We start from the raw sequence: 23899 nt of genomic DNA on the forward strand, positions 1-23899 counted from the left end.
CATTTCTCTCAATAAATTCTTAATTTGCTGCTTATTGATAGTTACTTGTTAGGTTTAGGTATTGGGTAAGATTAGGGATGTAGAATAAGGTCAAGCAGAACAAGGTATTAATATGTTCTTAGCACTAATACATGGCTAATATTCTAGTTATATGCATGCTAATAAGCAACTAATAGGTGTTACCTATTCTAAAGTGTAACTGAACTGTTAGTCAGATCTGGCCAGTTCAATCTGATTGACGTGTTTACATGTTACTTTTTTATTTATTTATTTTTTATTCTGCTTGTGCTTCTAGTCCAATTACGATTGGATTAGTAGGGTCCATGTAAACGCGTCCACTGAATGATATTAACTTATGATCTGCGCAAGTTCAATGCAAGACAATTAGAAGGAGTTATACAAGAGCAGCAGATAAGGTCAAGAATATGACCTTTACAATATAACTCAATTTTTTTTAAATAGTGTGGTGATGGATTGTTCACAAAAAGACCAGGAATGTGCATTAGGAAGCAAATAGAGTCCATTCTTGTTTCATTTTTTCATTAAGACTTCAGTTGCAATAAACACTGGTCACCATACAGGCACGTTACTAAACAAGGGAATTACCCTTCAATCCCATTTCTCTCTTTCTCACTGGTGACAATACTCACTTCTTCACTCTCAACTACGAACAGTCAGGCCATTTCCTGGGAAAATAAGCTGCTGGGATATTTGTAGCCATCATTGATCGAAGCTGGATTCAATACCCATGATGCATTGCTGTATAAATTAGGTGAGAGTATTAGAGAAAGTAAGAGACTATGAGGAGATTTCAAGGGCGACACAGCATGTTTTCCATACAATCAGCAAGACAAAATTGAGAATTTTTTTTTTTTTTTTTTTTTTATCTCTCTCTGTTTCTGATAAAGAAACAAGCAGTTGAATTAGCAATTCAGATTCACATATTCAGTCTGCTATGCAATTTGCATTACTTTTTTAAAATCCTATAGTAATTCTTAAAAAACAAAACAAAAGGCACATTGTAATGCATTGAGCCATATATAATTATTATTATTATAAATTATACTGATTATTATTATCAGTCTTCATACTTTTAGCATAGGTGACAATACAGATACTGTACAATTATGAGCAAGCCATCTGTTTCACATAAATAAATAAATAAATAAATAAATAAATAAATAAATAAATAAATAAAACTAATTGTAACCCCCAGGACCGATTGCTATTTTGAGTCCAGATGACTATTATGTTTATCAGATTTAGGCACTAATCTCTTTCTAAGTCTATGATACAATTAATGAATATTAAACCAGTTTGGGAGCCAATTTACAATTATAAAAATCCATTATATCCATATAGAAGTGGTAGGCCTGAGGCAGAACAGGTTTAATAGTCATATTTTTTTTTTTTTTTTTTTTTTTTTTTTTTTTTTTATGTATGCTCATATTTCTGGGGGCATATACAAGTTTATTGGCCTTTACTTTCAATGTTGACTTGAACAGCGACAAAAGGCAGACTTCATCTGCAAAGTAAAAGGTACAAAAGGGCTCCTCACTCAGAGCACTGTGTGTATGTGTCTGAGAGAGTGCCTTATGATGGACGCCTTTAGTTTAGTCCTTGAGGGTGAAGCAACAAGGATTTATCTGTGTTGTGTTTGATAGGCGGCATGTGGAGCAGGCACTAATGTGGCATATTTATGGGGCAACTCCATTCCATTATCATCTGCAAGGGAGGCCACAGGGCAGAATTTACTCTTCCCTCAGTAAACACCAACACTGAGCAAAGAGAGAGAGAGGGCTTGGCCCAAAACTGCTGCAAATTTGTACACCAAGTAAGTTTTTTTTTTTTTACCAGTAAGACATTCTTTTGCTTTATTTATGCAATTATATTCCACTTTTCAACTTAAATGTTTGCTGTGTAGGTGGTCTGTAATGTGGAAAACATCAATTGGCCTAGACATATTGTAACTTTAATGTGAGTCAGGAGGTCTTTCTTTACTTTGTCTTGCCGCAAAGCTACACAGAACCCTTTGGCAAACGTTCCGTTAACCAGTGAGCAACATTGACAGAACATTCACAGAGTGCTCTTTCTTGAATAAGTACCTACACGCACCTGTCACATCTGTGGCGCAAAGACATCAATAAATCTTGCCACTTATGCATGCAGGAAATCTTGAGCTTGTCCAATATTAATGATAGCTTGCTTTGCTTTGCTGTACTGTACACTTCTTCCATACACTCTTAAATGGAAAAACCTTTCTCAGCTAATGGCACAATAATAAAGAATAAAGTCCTTTCAGTCTCCCACTCATACTTTACTGAAGACAATCTTTAAAATGTGCTATAACCAGCAGGAAAATAAAATAAAATAAAATATGATATTATAATTATTGTAATTATCAGAACATAGCAGAGACCCTTGTTTTCTGGGTCAAGTTTGCTATCTTTCTCTCCCCCACATTCAATATCTTACTTTCATCAAATCAGCATTTTCAGTTGTGAAAACATTTTCCTTTTCTACACAAGCAGAGAAATTGTTGTAATGATCACATACTTGCACTCCAAGTCTATTAATATTTTATATGCCTCAAAAGATCACACAGAGGAAAATAAAGCATCCTTACTTAGAGTTTGTGTGTATGTGAAACTGCGTTGGCAGCTCTGATGCACTTTCACATGAATCGTGAGCAATATTGCGCAGCCGAACATCTTGTTTTATAAAAAGCTGCTCATTTCATTTTGCCGATTTCTTGTTTTTATGTGTGTACAGGGTCAAATCCTGCCACATCACATGGATTCTTACCAGCCCGTGTCATTTGACTGTGAAAAGACAGCCAAGTGATTCATCATCGGCGAGCGATGGAGTCACTTTTCATCATTCCTTTAATAATACTAATGCACTCGCACCCCCTCCAACATAGTGCATGACAACACAAGCCCTTTATGCCATACAATAGATTAGCCAAGACCTTGAGGGAGGAGAACAAATTAAGCAAGTGCCTTATCCTCCATTTCTTATGTAGCAAATATATATAATGAGCACACTTAAGTGGTGGAGAAAATTAAATGCTAATGTAGGGGATAAGTTGAAAGAAATGATATGTTTCAGGCTTCCAGCTGTAGCTTTTTTGCTTATTTGCATTCTTGAGAACCTCTTCTGATTGTTAGTCCATTCTCGTTGCTAAAGTAATGTGGGTTGGAAAGTTCGAATGCTTCCTCTAGTTAATGGCTTTTAGTGTGTCTGTATTAGGTGGGAGATGATCCACCTATCACAGGAGCTCCTTTGCGCTCCATTATGCCTTCATCTACAGCGTAATGTTGATATCCAAATCCGCTAACCCTTTAAATGGGAAGAAAATGTGCAATTCTCAATGTGAGCAAATGGAAAAAAGGAGCGAAATGGAAGCCGGAGATGGTACAGAGGAGACGGAACGAAAGGCAGAGAAGAAAATGAGAAAAGAGTTTGTCATTCTGTGTGCAGCTGCTCGCCCACAGTGGCGAAGGGTCATGTTTAGACGCTAGCTTGGACATGGCTTTCAGTGAAGTGTGAGAGAGTTTAGCGAGAATGTTTTAGGGGTTGACCAAGATAGGCCTGTCCTAAATATACACTCTCCATGGCCCTGGGTGAATTATACACTGGCAGCTTGGGCTTTGCTGTAAATGTCAGAGAATGCGACAGACCAGGAGACAGCTAGAGCAGTCATGTATAAACACCATACACTCCACACATTCCTATTGCGGCCGTTTTATGTTTGGCATACGTACCACTGCAAGCCTACGTAATGTTTTCTTCATAAAATGCATGTTAATGGCCATAGTTTTTGGTAGAAGATATAAAAAATTTGATCTTCAAAGTCATTGTAAGAACATTTTTGTCAATATTAAAGTTTATAATGAAGTTACCGTGCATTTACTTAGGTTTGCCCCCTAATAGTCGACTTAGGCTACGTTCACACTGCAGGCTGAAACAACCCAATTCCGATTCTTTTGCCCCTATGCGACCTGTATCTGATCTTTTCATGACAGTCTGAACGACACAGATCCGATCTTTTCAAATGTGAAAAGAATCCAATGTGGTCCTAAATCCAATACGTATCCGTCTTTGGCCAAAAAGTTAACTGAGTTAGCCGTTGTTAACTGAGAAGATGCGCCAAAAAACACTGAAAATGAAGTGGATTTGCGCATCTTCTCTATTAACAACGGTTCTGTGTAGTAACAGCTGCTCTATGTGAAATCACGCACCTGATGGAATTAACAGCTGATTAGAGAACCGGCTTTACTGACGAAATGCGCATAACGATCGGCCGATCGTGATCGGAGCACCCCTAATATATATATATATATATTCCACAGGAAGTGTTCCATTTAAGATTTTTTTCTTTGGAAGTGTACTCAGAAAGGCGTATGCCAGGGCATGATTCTCTCTGTGTGCATACTTTTTTCACCCTGGTGGACCGTGTTGTTCATGCTATATTACAGCCAGGAGTAAGTCTTATTAAATTGCCTCACACATTACCAGTCTCTCTATGCAGCTCACTCACTGCACACAGAATATGGAGGGAAATGTACTGCTTGTTAGATTTTCAGGTGGTGCGTCAGCAATGTTAGAATCTACTGCTTTTTTATAATGACAGCCTCACGTTACTATTAGAGCCATTTTGTGGGTGCTATTTCATTTTTATTTTGTACCCGGTCCAACTTTGGAGTCCAGTACTGCTATTGATAAAGAGCCAATCCACTCTTCTCAGAGTAAAAATAAAAACCACATTTCATTCTGAATAATGTGCTCCGCATTTCTAGTGATACATAAGGTTGTAGTTTAAAGATGCTTTTAGGCAGAAAATTTCATTAACATTTTTTCACTTAAAATCTTCTTCAATAACTAGTAATGTTGCTGAACAACAATTAATGCACATTATCTAATGCAATAAGCTGTGAATGGTGATGTTTATTGAGTTTAGTTTGATGGTGGGCATGTTTAATGTTCTCCTGCTAAAGTAAAGTCACTGAGCCTTTTGAACGCTGTGCTCTGCTGAATTCATCAAGTGCTTTCTGCTGTTGTTTATTATGCTGGCATGATGCATTGCGCCGGCTGGGAAATGGGACAGATTTCCATATGACCTTGTGTAATACACGGGATTGTACACGGGAGAACTCGTGGATAGTTTTATTGCAGAGAGATGATCGACTTTGTTGACTTTTTCTTTGAGATTTAAAAGAGTATGACGACTAAAAGTCAGATCAGCTAGCATGAGCGCGTGCGCATACGAATGAGAAGAAACAGATTGCATTTCTGGAATAGGCTCCAGCTGTTAAGGTCTCCCTTGCGGTTTCTCATTGTGAAGATACGGTGAACCTAACTAACAGATGAGCTGCCTTAAACCTCTATGCATTTTCTCCAAGCTTGCTGTTGCCTACTGTACCCTGTCTGTCAGCGGCACGCTGTGATGTGCGCCTTTATCAGAGACAGCACACAGGAAGATGAGCTTTTTCTCATCAGTTTTCTCATCGTTAGGGTGTGTGAAGCAAGTGGTGTCGAGACAACCTGATGGCATGAAAGTTTGATGCAGAAAATATCCTGTAGGTGTTGAATTTTTCATGACATGACAGCAGACGGAATTATCAGCGCCCCCTCCGCTACCCTCTTGCCATGCTCACAGCCAGTAAACCCCTCCAGCTCCTCATCTATGAGGATGACGTCTTCTCCTCGCTGTTCCCTTTTTGTCTCGCTCAGCGTCTGCACTTTCCTTAATGCTGTGCTACAGAGAGACAATTATAAAGAAACATCTGACATGTTTGTCCCCTCTCTCATGTGAAAATCTCACTTGACTTTCTGGAAAACAGGTTAAGCCTTCTTGGCGTACACAAACAGTATTGGCTCTCAGTCCACCCGTAGCTGACTGCTATTTAGAGATGTTTGTAGGTCCAAAACTGTTTGAACTGCAGCGTTCATAACAGACTCATCAGCTCTTTGGATCAATAAGGATAAATATTTCCCACAGACCCACTGCTTGAGAATCAGTGTTGTACTGCTAGGTGGGAATGGACAAAAATCAATGCACCTTAAAGAGAAAGAGAGAGAGGGTAAAATAGGAGCGAAAAGCAGAAAGATTTAAACGTGTTATATATCCATCGGTAGGGGTGGACAGTCATTTTGTATTACAGTTACAGTATACAGATACTGACTGGACTGCAAATTTTAGATTGCATTGCATTCATAATTTTGTTGAACATTTTTGGTGAACCAGTGGTTAAATATAGTCACATATCTATGAAATTATGCAAAGAGAAACTCGAAAGAATGAACTCAGAAACACAAACATGCACCCCCATCACATAAGCAGCACTCTGGGCACTCTTGTTTTTGGGAGGTGTTCATTTGCTCTGCCACAATACTTTAGGATCGATATTTTCACGTTCTGAAGGCTTCAAGTGCCAGTAAAACCAAATAAAAATGCATATGCTTCTCCAAACAGCTGTAATTTTCGCTGCATTGAATGTAGGCATTCTGCGCATGCGCAGTGTGAAACACAGGACGCTATAACAGGAAGAAGCTCCAGCATATCAACTACCAAAGTCGTCTCTGTTTATCGAGCTTGGCGTGAATGTATTTTGAGAGTAACTGGGGTAAAACCGTAAGCTTCTTCTGTGTTTTCGTCGCGGCACTCGCCGCCGTTTTTTACTATCTTGAGAATTCAGAGATCGACGAGATTTTCCTGACCTGAATAATTTGTCACACTGAGCATGCGTGAAATGCGTTAAAAAATTTGACGTAATTAACGCACTATTTTTGACAGCCCTAATATAAATATATATATATATATATATATATATATATATATATATATATATATATATATATATATATATATGTACAGTATGTGTATTATTATTATTTTTATTTTTTTTGATGACTTATAAAAAAATGAAATTATGAAATGAATGATCATTTGAACTCTATATTAATGCAACTGTAAATATTTTTAGACTGTTACGTTATGAAAACAGCCTGGTATGATGTGTCAGAACTAGTTTGCTTCAATTATAACAAAGCACTATAAAAACTTTAACTCAAAGAGCAATGTTTCCCCTTGATATTAAAGATTCTCTTAATCTTTATTTTTGTCTTGTTTCCTTAAATCAAAATAAATTTTACTTGAGAGGCAAAATTACTTAAAATTACTTAAATAATAAGAATCAGAATGAACTCTTGAATGAAATGAAATGAATCTTGATTTAAGAATATTTGGATATTGTGCAATTAACAGCAAAACTGCAATATTTGTTCCACAAACCAGTTTGTTTATTGTTATCCTAATAAATTTAAATAATATGAAAAATACCAGTTTGCACCATAATGCACTGGTTTGACATATTTCTATCACCTTTTATTCTCTTCAAAACAAGCATGAAAATATATTGCTGGACTGCCAAATAATTTCAATCTATTCAATTATTGTGTGTGTGTGTGTGCCTACTTAACCATGTTTTGGGGACAAATTTGTACCCAAAAGCTAGCTAAACCTAACACAATCTCCAAATAAACTTCCCTTTTGGGGGCGTCCTCATTTGTAAAATTGGTATAAAACAGTGAAATAAACAAAGTTTATTCTTTCTTTCTTTTTTTTTCTTTCTTTATTGTAAAAATGCAGAAAGTTTTCTTTAAGGGGTAGGTTTAGGTATAGGGCGATAGAATATACAGTTTGTACAGTATAAAAACCATTGCACATATGGAATGTCCCAATGTAGATAGCCAATAAACGTGTATGTGTGTGTGTGTGTGTGTGTGTGAGAGAGAGAGAGAGAGAGAGAGAGAGAGAGAGAGAGAGAGAGAGAGAGAGAGAGAGATTTAATCGAATCACTTTGCCAAGAGGAATCAGTCAAAATGTGAGAAAGCAATGTGGCAAGGTGCTTTGATCACTGCAGACACACTGGCATAAACCGCTTATGTAAGTGCATTTAATAAAGTATGCTCATTTTTCTGATGAGCTTGGGTGTGAAAAGGCAAAAAAAAAAAAAAAAAAGTTTAATAGTACACACAGACATTTTAAGCCGAAAGCTTAGCTAGTATTAACAAGATGGCCCACCCTTAAGCAGAGGGTTTCCAGATATATAATGACAGGAATGAGAGATTAATTATAGGGTGTAATGTGAACATGCAATGTTTTATCAAACTTTTCCACCCTGTCCACAACCATAGATGTTGCACAAACAGACACTGAGTTATTAGCAATAGCTATTAATGTAAGCATACCTGCCATTACATACAACGTAAAGCCTCTGCAGCCTCTACACTAACATACTGTACACGTTCACAGCAGGTGGCTGGACTATGTGTGTTTTTAATGTCATTCTTTCCTCCAGCAGTCCTCAGGTACAGAAAAGAGGATATTGATATCTTAGTTCCAGCTCAGGAGAGAGCAGCAGTGACAGTGCACTGACACTGCCCTTGATTTAGCTTAAGCCACCTGTGGTACAGGCAAGAGACACACCATTGGGAAACATCTTCACGCTGCAGTCATTTCTAATAACAAAGCACATCTGTAAGTGCTCTATGTTCCCTCGTAAAGGAATATCAGCCACATGTATGGCTCAGAAACACTGAGAAACTAGAATTTAATGAGGCTGCAGAGGTATTTCAGATTCCAACATATTCTTTCACTGTTAATTCAAGGAGTAATGGCATTATAATATAATATAATATAATATAATATAATATAATATAATATAATATAATATAATATAATAATATATTTATTTATTTTTTTATTGGTTTTTCTAGATTTACATTGATGACTGAAAGGTATGGATATAAATGAAAATATGTCTTGTGCACATTGGAAGGTTTTTTTTTTTTTTTTTTTTTTTTTTTTAGATTGGCAAAATGTATGTTTGGAGGATAAAGGTGCTTAAAAGCACTTTTTCTTTTGCATTTTTTTTTTTTTTTTTTTTTTTTTTTGCATGTGGAATGTCAATGTTCAACATCATGGGACCACGTAAATTAATTTAAACCTTTAGCCTCCATTAATCTATTTTGCTATACTTTGAAGCTAAGTTAGTATACAACTTTAATGTGGCACCTTTCTGGCTCCATCACATTAAAGTGTGTCTTTGCAAAAAGGCCTCTTCAAACAGGAGTGATGCTGAGAATTTTTAAGTTTTTTTTTTGGGTGCTAAATTGAGAGTGTAGAATGAACGCAGTAATGCTTTAGCAATTATCTGTTCCCATGCATACAGCCAAAAATAATATGATGTTCTTCATATTGTCAGTGCCCACACATCCCCATTTTATTTTTTTTATTTTTTCGGATATTCACATTGTTTAAAACCTCGGAAATATGCCATGGAAGTTGTTTGCAGGCTGTGTGTCTTTGCTCAGTTCACTCATCCTTAATGAAAGCCTCACAAAACCAAAGCCTGAATAGACGGAATCTCCAAAAGTTCACTTGACTTTTGATGAGGTGCTAGACTGAGAAACAAGAGGATGTCTCATCAAGACCTCACGGCTTAACCCCCGTGGAAATATGAACCCCCAGTCATTTTGCAAGTTTTGCTCAATTTCAGCAGACCTGAAGGGCCAAAACCCTCCAGTGTTGGAGATCTGGAACAGCCAGCTAGACCCTCTCTACCTCTGGTTTACTTAATTAGCCTTTTATTAGCCTTGGCATGCTGGGAATTAAATGTGATGACTTATCTGGTGCCTTTTTTTCATAAGAAATATATGCAGGGTCCATGGCTCAGGAAAAGTGGTGTAGTGAGTGAAGCCAGGGTCGACTAACAGAGAGGTTATGATCCTATATCCACAGGGATTGTGAGTTGTGCACTGTTGATGAGATGAGATTGCACAAGGTGTAACACGAGTTGAAGTACCCTGCCAATATGACACCATTACTCATTTGTATTTGTCTGTGCTTGAAAACAGTTTTTATCTGTGACCGTGCATACATTGATTAGGAATGAGACAGTGCAGCATTAAGTAAAGACACTTTGTTTAAAAGCAGTGCTCTCTTCAAACAATCCAGTTTCATTTTCCTAGCCTCTATATCTCTCATTTTGCTTTTCATTATCTTTCTCCTTGTTTTCTGTCTATGTGTGTATGTGTAGTGTGTGTGTGTATACATATATATATATATATATATATATATATATATATATATATATATATATATATATATATATATATATATATATATATATATATATATATATATGAGAGAGAGAGAGATAGTTATTCCGTCCTCTGTTCACTTTCCTTTAGTAGTAAATGGAGCAAAGCACAATTGAGTTATTTAATTGAAATTGTATTTTTGACAAATACGCATTTTAATGGTGTAAAATAGGCTATTGTGTGTGTGCATCTGGGAACGTGCGATAAGGCACCCAAGTTCTGAGCCAATGAGACGAATTCTAAAGACCATCAATGAAAAAAAATAAAAAAATAAAAAAATCATGCACACACACTTAGACACAGCCACAAACACACACACACATATGAGATTTTAATCCCGGTCTCTCTTACTTTCTATATATATATATATATATATATATATATATATATATATATGTCTCTCTTTTGGCACAGAGTCAATCCTTGCTCAAGCCCTACCATTTTCTAATATAAATGTTACAATTTTTCATTTTTTACTGTCTGTCCACCTCCTGAATGCTTCTCACCCTATCATTCATACTCTTTGTCATGGAAATTGTGTAATATATGTGTCAGCGCTTGCGATGGATTTGACCGTTGAAATGTTTTTGACTAATGTGGGGGAAAAAGGCATTTGCTTTAGTTTCAGCTTTTCGAATGTTGCAGCTACACTAGTCTTTTCAGATGCACAATGTGTCCTTGTAGATTTTTTTTGTTTGTTTCTCAATTTAGAGAGGTAGACATGACAGTACTGTGATTGTGTATGCATATGAGCACACTCGCTCTTTTTTTATGACAGATAGATGAGAAGTCAGGAAAATGAGGGTCAGCGCCACATTTCCGAGACTCATGATGCCTTCTGATGAGAGAGAGGGAGTGGGAGATGCCGAGAGAGGAAGTCGCATTAGGTAATTGGCAGTGAGATAGTCGGCAAAACTAAATTATGCTAGTTAATCTCTGCTCAATTAATCATAGCTGGAGAGCTCTAACGGTAGAATAATTATTTCCCCAAGTGCTTTTAAGCACCATAAGGGGACATGCATACCTGTTCAACACTAGTGAGAGTTAGCAGGGATATTGCTGAAAATGTGGTCCATTGTGAGTATTTATATATGTGTGTGTTTGTGTGTGTGTGTGTGGTTGTGCATTATTATCCTTATTTCTATTTCTATTTTATTTTTTATTTTTTTTTTATTATTATTAAGTAGTATGCATGTATTATTTAATTATTTAAAATTTAAATCACTTATAACATAAAAATAACCACAAAGCATTTACAATGTAATTATTATTATTATTATTATTATTATTATTATTATTATTATTATTATTATTATTATTATTATTATTATTATTATTATTATTAATATTATTATTATTATTGTTGTTGTTGTTGTTGTTACAATACACACATACTGTAGTAGTTATGTAAATATGTTTAATGGTAATAAATAAATAAATAAATAAATAAATAAATTCACACTGTGAGATATGAACAATTTGAAATGCAGTTATTTATATATTTATTTATTTAGTTAAATCATTCGTCTAATAATAATAATAATAATAATAATAATAATAATAATAATAATAATAATAATAATAATACATTAAATGCGGCTACAAAAACAAATTACATACAATACTGTAAGAGTGTAGAGCATTAAATTACTATATGGTAGCTTAAGTAATTTGATTATTATAAAATAATAATTTTGTTATATTGACATATGTGAACACAATGTGAGATGAAATTGTGTTTCTACTAACAACTAGAGAAATCATTTACACTTACCAGACATGTGAGATTACTAGGCTTACTAAGGGGAAAATCTAAGAAGCAGTGGACCTTTCTGTATTTAATCACATTGCTGCCTTGGAGAAAAAAAAAAATAATAATAAAAAAAATATATGAAACTTTAAAGATATTAAAGGAATCTCATTTGTGAGTTTCATTTGTGAACGTTATATAATAATTTGGAGGCCACCTGGAGGGTGTGGGCCGAGTCTGATGTAGAGATGAGACAAGAGACAAGAGCAAAAGTGGAAAATAAATACACACATCACTCCGCCGCAATTCAATGCACCATGTCTGACATGGTTCTTCTCCTGCTGTTGTGTTACTGTACACTTTGTTGTCTTGGCTCACTGATGCAGCACCGCTGAAAACATATGCAGTGTAACGCTGAGGTTACTGAAGCAAACCAGGTCAACAGCGGCCTCAATCCTCCAGAAACTCTACCGGCTCACACATCATATTAGCTCAGCTAAAGCACTCATGAGCTGACCGCTGTGTTACCTTGCCTAATGCTGTTACAAGGTGTTATGCTCTCAGTTTGCCGCAATTTCCAAGGGAAAGTGCTAAAAAAGTTACTTTTGCTAACTTGCTGCAACTACAGAACATATGGCCCTAAAAAGTTTCTGGACTTCAATTCTAGTTCATCATATGTTCATCATAATTATTAAGAGTTCCCTATAATTTTTGACATCCAAGAAGTGATTTGATTTATAAATAGTGTTGGAACTAAACTCTGCAGGACTCCAGCCCCCCAGGAGCCCTGCTCTATACTCTTGAAATAAAGGTTTGTTTCCAATATGATGTGATAGAAGAACCACTTAGGGTTCCCCAAAGAACCTTTCAGTCAACAATAACTAAAAGAACCATTTATTTGACATTACTGTTAAGAACATTTTGATAATTTAAATAACCCTTTTACACTATAAAGAACCCTTTGTGCAATAAACAGGTTCCACAGATGTCCAAGGTTCTTCATGGAACTTTCAATGCCAACAAATAACCTTTTATTTTTTTTTGTGTAATTGTTCATATGATTTATTTATTTATTTGGTTACTATATGTAAAATTGAAGTTTAATGATAGATGTGTGTCCACAATGTGCAAATAAATAGAGAAAGCAACAGAGAGAGCATTAGAGCAGCAGCCTATTGAGTCTACAAGGACAGTCCAGTGTTATTGAATCAAATAGACAGCACTAACTAGAAAAAAAAGAACAGTCTTTCTCATTTTCCTTTTCCCTCAATATCCCAGCCTTTCCAGTGGTGTTTGGTGAAAATAACTGCTATGTCTTGTGCAGACGCCTCCTAATGCAAATATGAAACTCGTGTAGCATCTGTGGACAAAGACAAGATAATGTGTTAAAGAGGGGTTTTAATCTCACTAAGAGATTGTTAGCAGCTTATGATGCTGCTTATAGGCTGATCTTATTTGCAGGAAAAAAAGACAGGAACATTCACGGAGAGACAAGGCATTCCTGTTGTTGCAAAGAAATGGAGAGATTGTGTCTCATAAGTTTAATTGCCTACTACACAGTATCCAGAAAGCAATATGTTAGCAGGATGTCATGATAAAGTAGGTGGACAATACCAGTAGTATGCACTGCGTCTGCTGAGATTCTGATGTGTGAAACAAGTGGACACTTTGTTATCCCATAAGGCTACTGGAGTTGAGGATTGACAGATTTGAAAAGTTGACAAAAAAGTGGGTAAATATGAGCTGGCAGTGCTATTAATATCAACCTTTTCAGTGGTGAGTTTCAAATATTCTAGTGGTCCCCCCCAGACTGAGTTTTTTTTTTTTTTTTAAGACAACCGTCGTTTTAGAACGTTCCCCTTACTTTTTCTATGATGACACGTCAGGCTTGTCATGTGATACATGGTGTCTACAATAACACTGAATAACAAATGTATCACTTTTATTTCCTTTTTCCTTTTTTTTCATTTAAATATTCATAAACTTGCATACCTTGTAATGAACAATCTGATATTCCGATTCATAATTATGTATAAATGAGTGTGTTTTGTCATTTAAAACCCTTTCTAAATGATCTTGATTGTGATCTGTAATGTGAGATTGGGTGAACTGGTTGAAGAATAGAGTGAACTTTATAGTTACTTACACTATGTGTATATGATATGAATAAAACGATTTTTATTGCTGCTTCCATATGCATATGCATGTATTTTTGAAACTCTAAATGCATTGTTTTACTAGTATTTATGTGTATATAAATGTCTGAAACCTAAACTATGCATTATCTGGTTTATAATACCGCATAGTTGTGATAATATGACAAGTGCAGTGCAGGTCTGTCTCTGTCTCAGCGACAGTCAACGCACGGAACCACAGTTTGAATTTGGCAGTTATGCGACGTCACCAATCGTTCTAAATCCCATATGTGGGACCATACTCCCAGGGGCACGGAAATAGGAATCCCATATGTGGGACCTTACCGCTCAAAAGGTTAAGACCCACGTAAATTATTTTCACAGTTAGTAGACTATGGGGTTGGTAAATTGTATATGAGTGTGGGTAAATGATGGCAAAATATTTTTGTCTTTGTGTGTGAACTATCTCTTTAAATATGTTCTCATTGGCACTTATTTTGTCATTTTGTCCATTACTTCTCTCCCATTGTGAACAGCAACAATAAATTACACTGACACGTCTTGTAATGGTTTGTTGGGTCACATGCAATTGCTTGTGTGAACACGTGGTAGATGATATTCTGTAAATGCTGTATATCTATTGGATAAACTTGTGGATTCTGCTGAGATTTTAGACCGTCTCCTAAGCTCATCTCTCTCACACAGACACACACAGAGCGACTGGACAGAAGGGTCAGCAATTCTGGCTGGCAGTTATGTTTTGGCAGGGCCTCGCATCCGGAAAACAGAGAGCAAAAGAGCAGCCTGTAGTTCAGCGGGCCTCTGAGGGACGCGGCTTAACTTGCAGAAGATGAAAACACCTACACACGCAGAGTGCTGAAAATATAGAAGGACGACTAATGCTTCCAAGCACAAGCATGTTCATGTGTGCTAGAAAAGCTAGGCATTAAGCCTTATACAGTGGGGCTGAATACACACAAACCCAAACACATAGATTACAAAATCCTCATATCCCTGTCAATTAGCTGAGCCTCTGGCCCACTTACAGCTTTCCAGAACCCTGACACCAGCCTCACAACAGCAGAGCTCCGACTGCGCCAGGGAATCCACTTTTGTCCACACGTAATTAACTCACAGAATAGCTCTGAGAGCCATATCTTCCGTTCCCCCCTCCCGCTGTTACCCTGATCACTCGTTTCCAAACCCTCTGTCAGAGAAGAGTCGATGTTTCTTCAGAGTTATTCAAAAGGACTGGCTGCGGAAAATGGCAGGCATTATACTCCGAACCTCCGTCGGCAGAAAAGCCCACTATACTGAGTGACAATTAGTGTGCCACAGAGCCATGTGCGTTTCCGGCGACATTCGCTCGGCCCTGGGGGCCCGAGTATGGCCCTTTGTTTGCCATCTCCAAAACATGCTTTTTAGGCTCAAACTAAGTTTTAAAAGTGGCTTGGGGTCAAATTTCAAGGCATGGGGGTTTTAGGCATAGGCACATATGAAAGGAAGAAATACTCTTTTGTGTTTGCAGGCCCATAGATTTATTTTTATTTTATTTATTTGTTTGTCTCGAATGAGACAAGTAGCATTCATTCATTCATTCATTCATTCATTCATTCATTCATTCATTTGAAATGGCACATACAATTTTTGATCATGTTCATAGTTAGCCCTAATGCAATAAAATACATCTCTTTACTTCATGTATCACTGTAACTGACCTTGGGAACAGTTGGGTAAAAGTAATTGCAAATTAAATGGTTAGGGAAAGTAAAGTTATTTCTGAGAAAAGGTTGACCGTTATTTATTTGCTGATGCCCCTCGGTTTGATTATTTTTATCCAATTCAAAAACATTCAGACATTGTTGTTGCATCCATTCAAATATTTAAGAAAGGAGAGAAAGAGAGAGAGAGAGATGAAAGAAAATGGATCAGCAGATTTCTGTCTGACTTATTCATTCCTTTAAGATGAAAATTTAAATGAAACAAGGTGGAGGCAAAGCCATTCTAGCAATGATTGAATTCATCTCTGTGCATGTTTGACCTGTGTCTGCCCCCATCTAAATGCTCTGAATTGTGGCTGCTTCAGCGTGCGTCTTTGACTGACATCTTAAATGGTCTCCATCTTACCTCTATAATGAGCTGGAAGAGAGACAGAGATTGTGCAAATCACAATTACATGCTGTTATATTACATTAACTGCTGCCTAAAATCAGACAATGCTCTCTGTTCCATTTTCAATTAGATTATTGGACGAAACTGTTCTTAGAAGAGAATCTAAAATAGGAGCACAAATGAGGAAAAGCTGAAATCCATTTAAGACGAGTTTTCTGAGTTTAAAGCAGGAAAAAAAAAATGGCTTGAGCTGGGAGAGAACAAACTTATAGGGAAGAAATAAGAACATTGAACAGGAAACTATACTTAATATGCCAGCAGTTATAAGTTTCACTTGAATGCTTCAGCACATGCAGAAAAGATATCAGACAAAATCATATAATATCCAACGAATTCATCCATCTCTGACATGTAAGACCAACGTATCTTAAATCCTCAGGCTAAATCATAACAACATTTTAATTGTTGGCTTTAAGTGACACTTTTTGTGAAATATACGTGTATAATGTAGTTCTAGAGTTTAGTGCCGGAATAATAAAACAGAAATGTAGACTCAAGTAACAGGCCTTATGGCAGAGGTGTACGAGGAGCGCTAATGAAGTACTGCTCTCACTCATACTGCTTCTTTGTTGTTTTTCACTGGAGGAAACAGTAGCTGAAGACAGCACAATGAGCGATAGATGAAAAGCCAATGTACTGCCTTGAGGGGCCTGAGTGGTCTGACAGCCAGGCATTGGAGTTGTGAAGCTGTGGAGATACTGTAGTAGTCTGAAAGACTGATTGGAAGAAATGTTTATCAACTGAACACTAACAATCGAAATTGACTGGACTTGCAGCTCTATGTGGACATAATACCAGGCTGATGGAAGATGCTAGATGTTGAGTCTCTTTAGTTTGATGGACAGTTATACTGGAGAATAAAATTAACATTCTGTCATCATTCCAAACCGTAATGCCCCCCTCCACCCCCCACCACCAACAACACTTTTCTTTTGGGGAGCAACACAAGTAGATTTTTTTGAAGACCATGCTGGCTAGTCTTTTCTAAGTAATAAAAGTGGAGCACTAGATGGCTTTTTTATCCATTGAAATGCTGGTCTAGTTCTCCTTGGCATGTCAATGAGAGAAAAAGCAATATCTATCTGTTCTTTTGAGTCAACTCTTTAATGAATCAGCTGATCCATTTTACAGAAGTCTGAATGCCTTAGGTCATAATGTTTATGATACTTCTGTGATGATTTTGCGTTGGTTTTGAAGCTTGAAACCTTCCGTCTCCATTCAGTAAAAAAAAAAAATGAACATTACTCATGTTGTTTAAAACATTTATGGCATTTCCAAAATGATTATTTCACAAGTCTGACTGGACTACTTTCAGTGCCCATTCATTTTGATCACATGGAAAAGAGCAACCATCACATTACTCAGAATGTCTCTTTTTTGTGTTCCATGAACAAAATAATGTTTTTAAATCACATTAGACACCCCCCACCCCACCTCAGTACACACTATTTCCTTACAGAGACTTAACACAGTGTTTTAAAGAGATGAGTGTCTGACACACTGACATTTTCTTTACTGTCGTGTATGTGAATAACATGTTACAGTTTTTAATGCCTCTTTGAACACATTAACTGTCAAATAAGATTTATCCAGCCATTGTGTAATCCCTGTCAGAAGCATTAACATTGCACTGGCATATCGGCGTCCTGCAGATTGGAGCCTTCACACTCATCTTTGTTATTAGTGATATTGAGGTACCGTTGGTTGACTGAGCATTCATTGATGCATGACAGAGCTTTGTGGGGCAATTGTACATCCACACCTTTCCCTAGACACAGGGCAGCAATCCAGGCTTACGGTCTCATAAATGTGGCATTGAACTCTTTCTGTGGTCTGGTGTCTCTGTCAGACCCAAATAACCCTTACTTGCCCACAATGCAACCACATTGTAGTCTGGCCTTGAGGTCAGGAGGACATGTTTGGGGGTTCGCTTGAGGTCAGCCAATTGCTGTAATTGGACAACGATGCTGAATTGGTTTGTGGCAACTAGCATCTTGAACAGTCTTGAGAGACAGTGGGTTTAAATGTTAGCTTCTTGTGATGGGTGACTGAAAAATGCAACTCATAGCACTCTTTCTTTTTGCAGCATCGATTTCCTGGAATTTAAGCACTTAACAACAACAACAATAATAATAATAATACTAATAATACTAATAATAATAATAATAATAATAATAATAAAAATAAAATAAAATAAAATAATAATAATAATAATAATAATAATAATAATAATAATAATAATGACAATAATAATGACAATAATAATAATAATAAACTTTGTGGAGCAACATGTTGCTCTGTGTGTTTGTTTATTTTCTCACTCTCATTTTTTTTGTCTCTCTCAATCTGTCAATGAATATCTTTGTATGGTCCACCATAGATGACATTTAAACAAAAAAAAAAAAAAACATGAATGTAATTCTCAGATAACTGCAACACTTTATGCTTTTTTGTCTGATACCATTTTCTAAATTGATTAATCTTACGTAGCATTACATTGTGAAAGAACCGAACAGTGATTCTACCCTATTCTTTCTTTGCAGGAGAAAAAGAACATTAAAAGTAAGCCATTTTTAACCCAGATTTTTTGCTCTTGAACGAAGGCAGCATGCTTTTTTTTTATTTATTTATTTATTTTTTTAGATATGCATTTACCCTCTTTTGCTTGTGCCATGCCTCACATTTGGACATTAACCTCTCTAACACTGCAGATTTGAGCTTTGGCATCAAAGATTAGGGACTTCAGCATTTAGTGTTTGTGTGCATTTCAGCTTAGTGAACTTCATATTCAACCTTGTTTGTGCATAGACTTTTGGCACATCTGATGGTTATCTGTTAGCTCGTTGAGTGTTTAACATAATTCTATTTGTTCAGAAGAAATTCTGAATAGAAGAGATATGAGATGTTAAGGATACTTGTGGTTTTGCGGCTTTGAATCTAAAATGATCTCTTCTCCCACCCTGGGAAAATAAGCAATCATTCAGATGCGTGACAGTTAGAGCCTTTAGGAAATGCTTGTATAATCCTTTTAACTTGCATACATGTGTTAAAGATGTAACCCAATAGCATGTCACTTCACAGCAAATCCTTCAATATGTCGTTCCATAAGTACACTGTAGGTTTCCTTCAGGCCAAAGAGAGGATTAGACAAGAAAATGACACACTGTCTTCATTTACGTACAACTTTGCTAAAATGTGAAAGCTTTTGTAGAGTTAGATTGTTAGTAGAAACATAAAAACACAACGCAATTGCATAGAAACAGATCAGACACACACATAGCAATTAGAGATAAATTCAGGCCATTAGTTTAGGGGTCAGAGGTCATGGAATAGTAGAATTGCCCCACGTTTTCAAAGCATGGTCTTCTTTTTAGATCTCACATTATTATTTTGTTTAATTTATGTTTTAGCTTTGAGTGTTGTTGTTTGTGAATGTATGTTTCAATTTTGTGTAATGTGATATGTGTTGACAATGAAGTTACAGTGAAAAAAAAATATATATATATATATATACAAAAAAAATTCTGAACATTCAGAAACATTTGTTTGACATTTGTCAAACACCAAAGCCCATTTCAATGAGACACATACCACAATGTTTAATTAATTAATTTATTTAGTCAATATTACATTGTTTTCTTCTGTTTCTCCAGTTGTTTAAAGTCAAACAATGTTATTAACATTCCACTTTTTCTGTTTTCTTCTCCCTGTTTCCCCCAGACTCTCGGCCCCTGCCTGACGTAGCTATGACGGGTAAATGCACGCGGGAGTGTGACGAATATGGCCACTCGGATGCCTGCTGGATGCCTGTGCGCACCTCGCCTGAACGTAGGCCCAAGGCCACCCCTCCCAAACTCTCCACCTTCATGACCTCCCCCGGGGGCAGCATTGCTGAACAGCCTGGCAGCCAGGAGACGCTAGCTGTTGCCAACGGGGACCACTCGCACCTCCTGGGCGACCGTAACCGTAATCTCCTTAACAAGAAGATGGCTTCCTCCTCCTCATCCTACGACGCATTTAGTTCAGCTGGATTTTCTGTCAGCGAGGAAACGTCTCGCCCCATTGAGGAGATTCCGCTAGCACCCACAGGTGAATACAAGCCGAAACAATGCGGAACTCTCACCAGGCGGGAGGTTTACTTGTAAACGACACACAGCGACCGCGAGGGATGAAGACAGTGATTCCGCATTGTCAGAGATGCTGTAAGCAAACCAAACCCTAAAACAAAAGCAACATGGATTTTCCTCAAACTGCTAGCGCTATTAGTGCGGCACTACTTTCGAACTTAAATAGCCGTCTCACTAAAAACTGTGGGATTACATGTTGTATATGTGCGTGAGAAGGATGAGACGGGGGAGGGGGAAGTGGCCGAGGTGGAGAGAAGGGAATGTAGGTGGATCAGTACTACTTTGCTGCTAGCGTACTGGGCCTCGTAGACTTCCCCAAACTGCTGCCTGGTTTCTGTAGACCTCTTTCTAAACATGCATGCATCATCTAGCCCCTTAAGAGTGTGTGCCCTTTGAAATGGACCTGGACTATACCTTTTTGTCTTTGTTTTTATAACTGATTGTGAACCGATGCGACTGGTTCTGTCTTTTAATCTGTTTTTATTTTGGGGGAAAGATGGGAGTGTTTTTACATGGATGTATTATGTCCATATGCAATCAGTCAAAGCACTGAACTGTCCAGACAACCACATTATCGAATTAAAAAACAAAAAAGACAGGCTGATGATGGACGAAAATCATCGCACGACGATCAATGATGGCATAACTAAATTATGTCGGAGTGCTTCGTACACCGTCATTGACTTTAGCCTTAGTTTTAAAAGGGTTTGTAAATACTCAAATGGTCGAAGTCAATTTCGTATGCGCTGTAAACGACAAACTTACAGCGTGAAAAGCAAGTTTACCTGTGTGCCTAACAACTTTATGTAGAAGTGAAGGAACACAAGCATACAAAGATCCACCAATGCACGGTTTTGTCATGTGGGTGAAGTATTGTACACACACACACACACAATCTGTAAACATACTCTTGACACACGCTTTGAAATCACAAGCAACCCGTTTTCATCCTGCTCCCATACACTTCTGGAAGCAGAGGGAGGTTATGTACATCTCACAGCTTGTCAGTTATTTGCCTGAATGCTATGGCTTTGTGTAATTGTGGTTCATCTCTCTATATATGTGTGAAACTATGCTGAAGTTTTGGGGTCTCAAGTTGGCCTTCCGGCACACACACTTGCAAACACACACACACAATTGATCCACACATTGTACATGCACATTATAATTATCCCATAAATCCACAGGAAAACGATTTGGATATTCTGCTGGGGTGAATTAGTTTAATAATATTGCCCTGCTGAAGAGCTTGGGCTGGCCCTGTGTAACATTCCAAATATGAATGTTAAATAGAGCAATAAACTCATTCAACAGATTCACTCTCAATCTCACACACTTCAGAAGAGTAATCAAGGATGAGAAATTGTGTCCCGTGTAGTACAATCACATTCAAAGTTCAGCTACTGCAGGCACGATAGGAGCGATTGCAATGGGGCAGATGATGCTGCTGTATAACCAAAGTATCGGGAACAACATGACATGATGTTTCAAAGAACTGGGACAGGAAAGCTCCTTTTTAGGTCACATGTTGCTTAATTACCTTCACATATGTTTCATTGCAATGTGGGGATACCAAATGCAGAATTATACATGCATCATGGGCCTATCCCAAACCACTTGCAAGAGGAGGAGTATACTTAGCAGGCCACGTGCTTTTACAAAAAGGTGGTAAATTAATCAGATGCAAATGTATTTTTTTTTTTTTTATGACTCCTTATGTTTGAACAGACTGCTTTTTTGCAGCGTCCAGATCTGTAGTCTGTATGTACTACTCGTGTTTAAAAGAAGTGCTCTGATGCTTACAATCTGTATACATAGAAATGTACGTTTTATTGCACGTTTAAAGGGAATTTACACTTACTATGAAGATGAAAAAAAAAAAAAAAAAAGTGTACAAATATCATAACTTGTGAACATGGAAGTCCACTGCTTGCGTTTGTTACAAACAGACACTAGACATTGTAATATGACTATGTATATTGATTTGACGAGGATGAAAAAGAATCATACACATTTGTTATTCAGTATTTAGCATCATATCACCCATTGCTTATTTATCTGATTTATTTACAATTTTATTTTATGGCAGATGTACTTTTATCCATTGGTTCTGTAATGTTTATATTCTTGTCACATAAAAATACCTTTCATTATTAAGCAGATTCATTATGTAGTTGTGAAACATGAGTCCAGAAGAAATCAAATGGACTCTCAACATAACTCTCTATTGTATTTGGTTTTCAAATATACGCTCATAATGATGCCCTCTTCAGATCTCATCAGTCATATCTTTCCCTTTCCTTTCCAGTGCCACTTTGTTTATGTAGTGCTTCTGTAAAAAAAAAAAAAAAAAAAAAAAATCAAAACAAAACTAGAGTGCCTTTTTATACCTTTATTGGTATGACTTGTTGGTTTTAACCAGTATGAAACCAATTGTACTGAGATGCTTTCTAAAAGTGGGGGAAGAGTACTTTATGCTGAAACTACAGTCCTGGCAATTTTACTATGATAGACTTTAAAATAACAAAAGCTTTTATCTTGTGACTTCTTTAAGTAAGCTCAGTCAAACTTTGTCAAGTATGTTGATGAGTACCAACTGTACAGGTCATAGGTGATACCCTGGTATATCCATCCATTTCAAAGTTATCATGATCACACGTCCAAACTGTGTTTTCTTTTTCTTTTCTTCTTTTACAGCAAAGATAACTTTAGTCATGAAAGCGAAAGTTCAAAAAGGATTGTCAACAACACAATGCTGCAATGGCCTTTACAGAAAAACAGAGGAAATGCAAAGCGTGTCCTTAAGCGATGAAGCAAACATGCTTTGAGACATTCTGCAAGTTTCATGATATTAAAAGGTAGATGAAACACGAAGCTCCAAAGGTTTGTGAATGAGACACACACCTCAGAGGACTATAGAGTCTGATTACACATATATATAGCTGATTACATGCTACAGGCAGTTACTACATTTAAAAAAAGAAACCGAGGAGATCAACATCTATGTCTGCTGTACATGCCTGGAAAAAGTCTGCACCTTAATTCCTAAAAGACATCTGACTTTCTTGTCGACGTGCTGAAATCGCTTTTGTTTAATTGTCGTTTGCACTCTGAGGTGTGTGTTCCTTAAGCTTTCAACTTAGAAGAAGATACAAGACTTAAGTTGTAGAACTTAGGTCATAAGAAACATCACGAAAAAAAAAAAAAAGAAAGAAATTTCAAAATTGTCCTTATTTGTCCTTTGACTTGGATGTTGATGTAGAATTGAGAATTGATTTTAATCATTGTTTTATTATGAGTCACTATGCACGCAGCTTAGCTGAACATGGCAAATGTACTGAGCGCAAGCCCACCTCTATTTATGATCTATTTTACATAATTTTTGCTTTTGTACAGGTATTTCTGTAAATAAATTGCTTGTAATTTTTGTCTCTGCAGAAATTAAAATATACAATGATACAACAGTGACAGGGTGTGTTTTTATTTATATTATTTTATTTTGTTTGGGTTGGGGGTATACACAAAGGATATTATGTAATCAATAG

At 36.8% G+C, this 23899-nt stretch overlaps 1 protein-coding gene across 1 annotated transcript in view; it reads left to right on the top strand.

Moving 5' to 3' along the window:
- Window positions 1-22715, top strand: part of LOC113051605 (protocadherin-7-like) — a 129105-nt gene extending 106390 nt beyond the window's left edge. The window contains 2 exon segments of the mRNA XM_026215501.1: window positions 18771-18789; window positions 19948-22715. Of these exon segments, the coding sequence (XP_026071286.1) occupies window positions 18771-18789; window positions 19948-20372 (444 nt within the window). The 3' untranslated portion in view covers window positions 20373-22715.
- The last annotated feature ends 1184 nt before the right edge of the window (window positions 22716-23899 follow it).

The sequence above is a fragment of the Carassius auratus genome, chromosome 32, assembly GCF_003368295.1.
Source record: "Carassius auratus strain Wakin chromosome 32, ASM336829v1, whole genome shotgun sequence".
NCBI lineage: Eukaryota > Metazoa > Chordata > Actinopteri > Cypriniformes > Cyprinidae > Carassius > Carassius auratus.